The sequence below is a fragment of the Juglans regia genome, chromosome 6 (genome assembly GCF_001411555.2).
Source record: "Juglans regia cultivar Chandler chromosome 6, Walnut 2.0, whole genome shotgun sequence".
In the NCBI taxonomy this organism is placed as follows: domain Eukaryota; kingdom Viridiplantae; phylum Streptophyta; class Magnoliopsida; order Fagales; family Juglandaceae; genus Juglans; species Juglans regia.
Window position 1 is genome coordinate 15,664,497 of NC_049906.1, and position 6,000 is coordinate 15,670,496.

At 37.4% G+C, this 6,000-nt stretch overlaps 1 protein-coding gene across 1 annotated transcript; it reads left to right on the top strand.

The window, feature by feature from the left end:
* Positions 1-4,233: 4,233 nt before the first annotated feature.
* On the top strand, positions 4,234-4,677 carry LOC108994526. The gene is made up of 2 exons (XM_018969775.1): positions 4,234-4,419; positions 4,477-4,677. The coding sequence occupies exons 1-2, from the start codon at positions 4,234-4,236 to the stop codon at positions 4,675-4,677; spliced, it is 387 nt and encodes a 128-aa protein (XP_018825320.1).
* The last annotated feature ends 1,323 nt before the right edge of the window (positions 4,678-6,000 follow it).

Here is a 6,000-nt window from a genome sequence, read left to right on the forward strand (position 1 = left end):
TGACACTTCGCTCGAGCCAATATTCTAAAACCTAATTTTTCCTTAGGTTGAGCGCCTCTTTCTTAGTAAGTATAAAAGGGAACTTGTTATACTTCCATTTGTGTGGAAAATCATAACAAAAACACAGCCCCTTTCCAAGAGCATTTGAGAGAAACTTTTCTCGCATTCAAAGTGGAATCTCTTGGAAAATATAACTCCACCAAATCACACTCAAGATAAAAAAAAAACCGTTGAGTCCATTGGAGTGGATGTGTTCATTGGCCGGAAGGTTTCCGGAACTGCTATTGCTGCAGAAATTGAGAGGTTCTCGTGGGAAGCTATAGAAAGGTCGGAGTTCCGGCACTACATGCGTGTAGAGATCGAGTGGGTCACTCGTAGAGTTGCAAACAAGGTTTTAGCTACTACAAAGGTTTTGTGAGTGTTTCTAAATTGGTTGTAACGAACTCATGTTTCTATAGTGGATTTGTGGTGGTGATTTGATTTTATATTTTGAAGAAGTTTTTCAAATGAGTTTTCACTTTGTGAACAAATCTCTGCTTTGATTATTTGTGTGATGTGTATATTTGATTAATTGTATGGTTGTCAATATTTTTATCAGACTAGAGAAAAATTGAACTACATCAATTCACCCCCCTCTAAGTGTTGTGTTGGGTAGAACCACTGCTTTTTCAATTAGTATCAGAGCGGGTTCACTCCGCTAGGATTTAGTTCCTGAGTGTGATGCTGTTGTAATGGTTTAAATAGAAATGTCTCAATCTCTCACTGTAACGCCCCGTTCCCAGAGGTCCGGAGAGTTAGCTCTTAATACTTAAAATTAACTTAAATAACACAACTATAAACTCCAGAAAAAAATCCCATAAAATATTAATACACTTAATCAAACCAAAAATCTAAGTTCCTCCATGGCGACAATAAAGAAATCCCCAATAACTTAAATTAGAAATTCTCCAAAAACTCGAACACATCCTCAACTCATCAAATCAAATACCCGAAAAATAAATCAGCTTACTAACTACGACTCTCAAATAAGCATTTGTACCCTTAGGCACTTATTCCACTACAATCATCACACGTTGCTAAACTTTCTACTCTTGCTCCCCAGCTGAACCATCAAAATTATCTGAAAAATATATGGAGATAAGGGGTGAGTTATCAACAACTTAGTAAGCAGAGAACATATACCAGTGTATAAACATGAGCATTTACAGAAATCAGAATGCAGAATAAAACATTTTCATTTTCAGAGTGCGGAAGCAGAACATGTTATCAAAATATCAGAGCGAAGATTTAGAAATAATTTCATTTAAAATATTCTTTGGCATAGCATAAATGATCATCGTCATCATCAGAACATCATATCAGAACAGAGGCCATGTATAACCCCCGTGGTAGGGTTGTGCATCTGCGGATAGCCAAGCAGAACATAAAACACTCTGTCACCAAGGTGTGCACTCAAACAGATACCACTACTCTAACCCGTGGCAGGACCGTATCCACTATTATTACCCGTGGTTGGGCCGTATCCACTATTATAACCCGTGGTTGGGCCGTATCCACTACTATTACCCGTGGTTGGGCCGTATCCACTATTATTACCCGTGGCTGGGCCGTAACTGAACAGAATGGAAACAGAATCAAATTCAGAATCAGAGATTCATGCCAAAGGTTTTCAGAAATCACGTCTTATCCAAACAGAGTATTGAACAAAAATCTTCGGAACAGAACAAAATCATATCACAACATAATTAATGCACAAATTTCATATTCGCTCTCATTTTCAAAGTTCAGAAACAAAATGTCAAAAATAAGCTCATGTCTACACTAGTCATGACAGAAAATACTTTCTTCTTAAACAGAATCTCATGAGTAATGCAAAACAATTATCTGAGGTTGTTTCCAGATTTCTTTTCATAACCAAAACATGCACATTTTTCAAAAAGGACCTCAGTTAATTTTATTTTAATGCAAAGTCTAGTATAGGAACCCCGCTTACCTGGACTTCTTAGCTTTTCAGAATTTTTCCTCAAAATGTCGAACAATTAACAATCGTCACCTATCAAATAATCAAGTTATTTCCTTAAATTTCCAATCAACCACTTATTTCGATATTTAATCCTAAATTTCTAAAATAACCTACTTAATTCCTCAAAACCTAAAATTTCATAACCTTAAAATTTATCATCTTTTTCTAAAATCGCCACTGTCCAATTGATAACTTTGACTAAAAACATTTAAAAAAAATCTAACTTATTTATTAATGAAAACACTTATAAAGTTCAAAACTAGATAATATAATTATCCCACAATATTTTAAAATAAATCATAACTATTTTTAAATAGACTAAAACATATCTAAAATGTAAAAGTAACATCACACCAATAATATTTACTCTTAAAATAAATCTTTATTAATATCATTATGAAAATCATGTATTTTCTTAAATAAAAATAAACCGAGACCATTTACTAAAAAAAATAACCCATTTAAACATAACCCCAAAAATAAACCTCTCACCCGAAAACAAAACTCTAGGAATTTTCCATATAAATATATATATATATAAGGTTAAAACTGTTCATAAATATCATATATACTTAGTACGTATAATAACTAGGCAAACACATACGGGATTAACACCCAGTATGCGGCGGCAGCAACTTACCCAAGGCAAACCGAGGCACACGCGGAACGTGAGGAGCGACGGGGCTGGCTGGAGGGATTGAGGTGGCGCGACAGAAGAATGGGAGTGCGGCGGAGACTCTGTCTAGCTGGGCTGCGCACGAGTGAACGAGAGGGAGAGGTGAGCGAGAGAGAGAGACGGAGAGAGATGAGGGAGTAACTGAGGGAGGTACTCACCGCAAGGGACAGGGCGGGACTGAGGCGGCTCGAGGCTGACGGAAAAGTGACAACCGGCAGATTCTTCGGCTGGTCCGATAGTTTCCCCGACGTACGGTGGTGACTAACCGTATAAATGGTGCTGCTCTGTTTTTGAGAGGAGAAAAAGAGGATTTTAATTCGGTAAAAGCATGGGTTGCTGTTTCCCGTGGCTGTCGAAAGTGTTTTCTGAGGGTTGTTCTGGCGTCGGTTCTACGTGGAGATGGAGGTTCGGGGAGGACGAACCGGGCAGCAGTGGTGACGAACGCGTTTGGGCTTCCGTGAGGGTGTTGGACGGCAACGGGGATGGCTGTAGAGATCGGGTTGCCGTTTGCGTGGGGAGGAGTTTCTAGCGGCAGCAGTGTTGGGTAAAATCTCAGTGCTTGGGAAAAACATAATCATCTATATATATGTGAGGTGAAACCCTAGAGAGTCGAGAGAGACGTGTGTGTGCATGCATGCCATGAACAAATGCATGTGTGTATGCATGCTGTGCGACGGAAAAATAAAATATAAGCCGTGCGAAAAATAATATAAACGGAAAGAGAAGGAAACGAAAAAAAAAAACAAGTGGGGAGAATTAAAAAAAATAATAAAATAAATAAATAAACGGCATAGATCTCCAAATAAATTAAAAAAAAAATCACTGTCCAACTATACAAATTTTGGGTCCGGGTGTTACACTCACATCACCACCATATTTTGATGGTAGCAACTATACTTATTGGAAAGTTCGAAAGAGAGCTTTCATGAAGTCTATAGATGAACGAGTATGGTTTTTCCTGACAAGAGGATGGAAACAACCAGTTACAATCATTGATGGAGTTGAAATTCCCAGAGATGTAGAAGAATACTCTAAAGATGAAGTCAACGAGTGTATTTGGAATAGTAAATGTCTGAATGCGATTTTCATGGTCGTGTCCTAGGAGGAGTTCAAGCGAATCTCCATGTGTGAAATTTGCAATGGGACATTCTTGAAATTGCACATGAAGGTACCAAGGCTGTTAAGAATTCTAAGGTTTAAATGTTGACCACTAACTTTGAAGAACTTAGAATGAAAGACGATGAAACATTTGATTCCTTCTATGCCAAACTAAATGATGTTGTCAATTCTCGATTTAATTTAGGGGACAAACTCCCAGAAAACAGGTGAGAAAAGTCATCAGATCTCTTCCTGAGAGATTTCGCCCCAAAGTTACTGCTATTGAAGAAAGTAAAGATTTGGACACTATAAGGATTGAAAAACTGGTGGGTTCTCTACAAACCTATGAACATACTCTTCTTGTGGATAAGAAAAATAAGTCCATAGCCCTCATACCATTAGAAAGGAGTTAGATGAGTCATCAAATGAGTTAGCTATGAGTGACAAAGAAATAGCATTCTATGCTAAGAAATTCAAGAAAATGTTTGTTACTAGAAATAAGAAGAATCAGAGACAAGAGAAGAAAAAGTTTGAAAGATACAATAGAGACTCGAGTTCAAGGAACAAGGAGATAAGCTCTAAGAAATACACTAGTGCTAACAAAAACAAGATGCAATCAAAGGTATAATATCATGAATGTCATGGATTTGGACACATTCGCTTGGAATGTGCGAATTAGAAAATGGCCAAAGAAAGAGCTAAGATTGCGTCCCTGAGTGAGAGTGAGTCAGAGTCAAGTGACTCATCAAAGAACTCTTCTCCGAAAAGAAACATCAACTACATGACATTCACTTCTACTATTGGTGACAAAATTCAATGCAGTGAACAAATGTCTAATGATGGGAGTATATCTAGAAATGAATCCGGGTATGAAGATTAGTTGCAAGAAATTTATGAGAAGTTGTACAATGAGTGTGTTAAATTAAGTAAACTAAACAAAGCACACATTGAAAAGATAGATTTTTCCAAATGTGAAAATGAAGGGCTTCAAGACAAATTAAATGAAGCCATCAGTCTATCAGATCAGTTACAAATGAAGAATGCAACTTTGGAAGATAAGTTGAGAACTCAGGAAAGTGAGATGATTTTGTTAAATGATAGATTGAAAACATTTTCTACTGGAAAACATAAACTTGACAAAATCCTAATCTTAGGAAAGTCCTCGGGTGACAAGAGTGGTCTAGGATATGTCAAAGGAGAATCCAATGTGGCTACAACCTCCTATAAAGATGTGGGAAGGACTGTGTTTGTTCGTGAGTCAACTGCCAATAGGAATGCAGACATATCTGAAAAGGGTAAGAAATCATTACATGTGCAACAGTTTACTCCATCTCCTGAAAGACAAAGAGCTCACAATACAAGCCCTATATGTCACTACTGTGAAAAGACGGGTCATGTTAGAACAGATTATTCTAAATTGAAAAGATATACTATAGATGATCCTATATCCTCTAAGAGTAGAAATGTGGATTTTTTAAAAAGGGGTAAGAATCTCATGAATGCCCCTAAGTATGCCTCACCCTTCATGGGACAGAGAGATCACAAAGAAAACTATGTGTGCCATAATTGTGGTAAGGTTGGTCACATCCGACCAAACTGTTATCAACTTAGGAGGCATCCCATGAGAGATGAGAAGAACCATTCAAGAAGAGGGCATCTAAATCTGTGGAGTCAAGTCTTGGCCTTAAATAGACAAAATGATATACTCAATGTCAAGTTAGACCAACTGACTACTAGCCAAAAGGTTAGGAAGGCTAGCTCTCCAAAAATCAGAAACGTGTGTGTCAAAAAGGGAGAAAGAAACATGTGTCATGTTGCACACATTGCTCTAAAGACCAAGGATACTTCTTTGTGGTACCTTGATAGCATGTGTTCTCATCATATGTCTGGTGATAAAACCCTATTTAAAACTGTTGAAGAGTACAAATGTGAAACAATTACATTTGGAGATGGGGGAAAAGCCAATATAATTGGAAAGGGTGAAATTGAAATACTTGAACTACCTGTCTTGAGGGAAGTCTTGTTTGTTGATCGATTAAGAGCAAATCTTCTCAGTATAAGTCAGATGTGTGATAACAATGCTGAAGTCCGTTTTTGAAAAGAAGTGTGCACTGTTTCAGATAATGATGGAAATTGTGTGTTGCAGGGAATCAGGACATATGAAAATTGTTATGGCATCGCTTCTAGATTATAGTACAGTTGC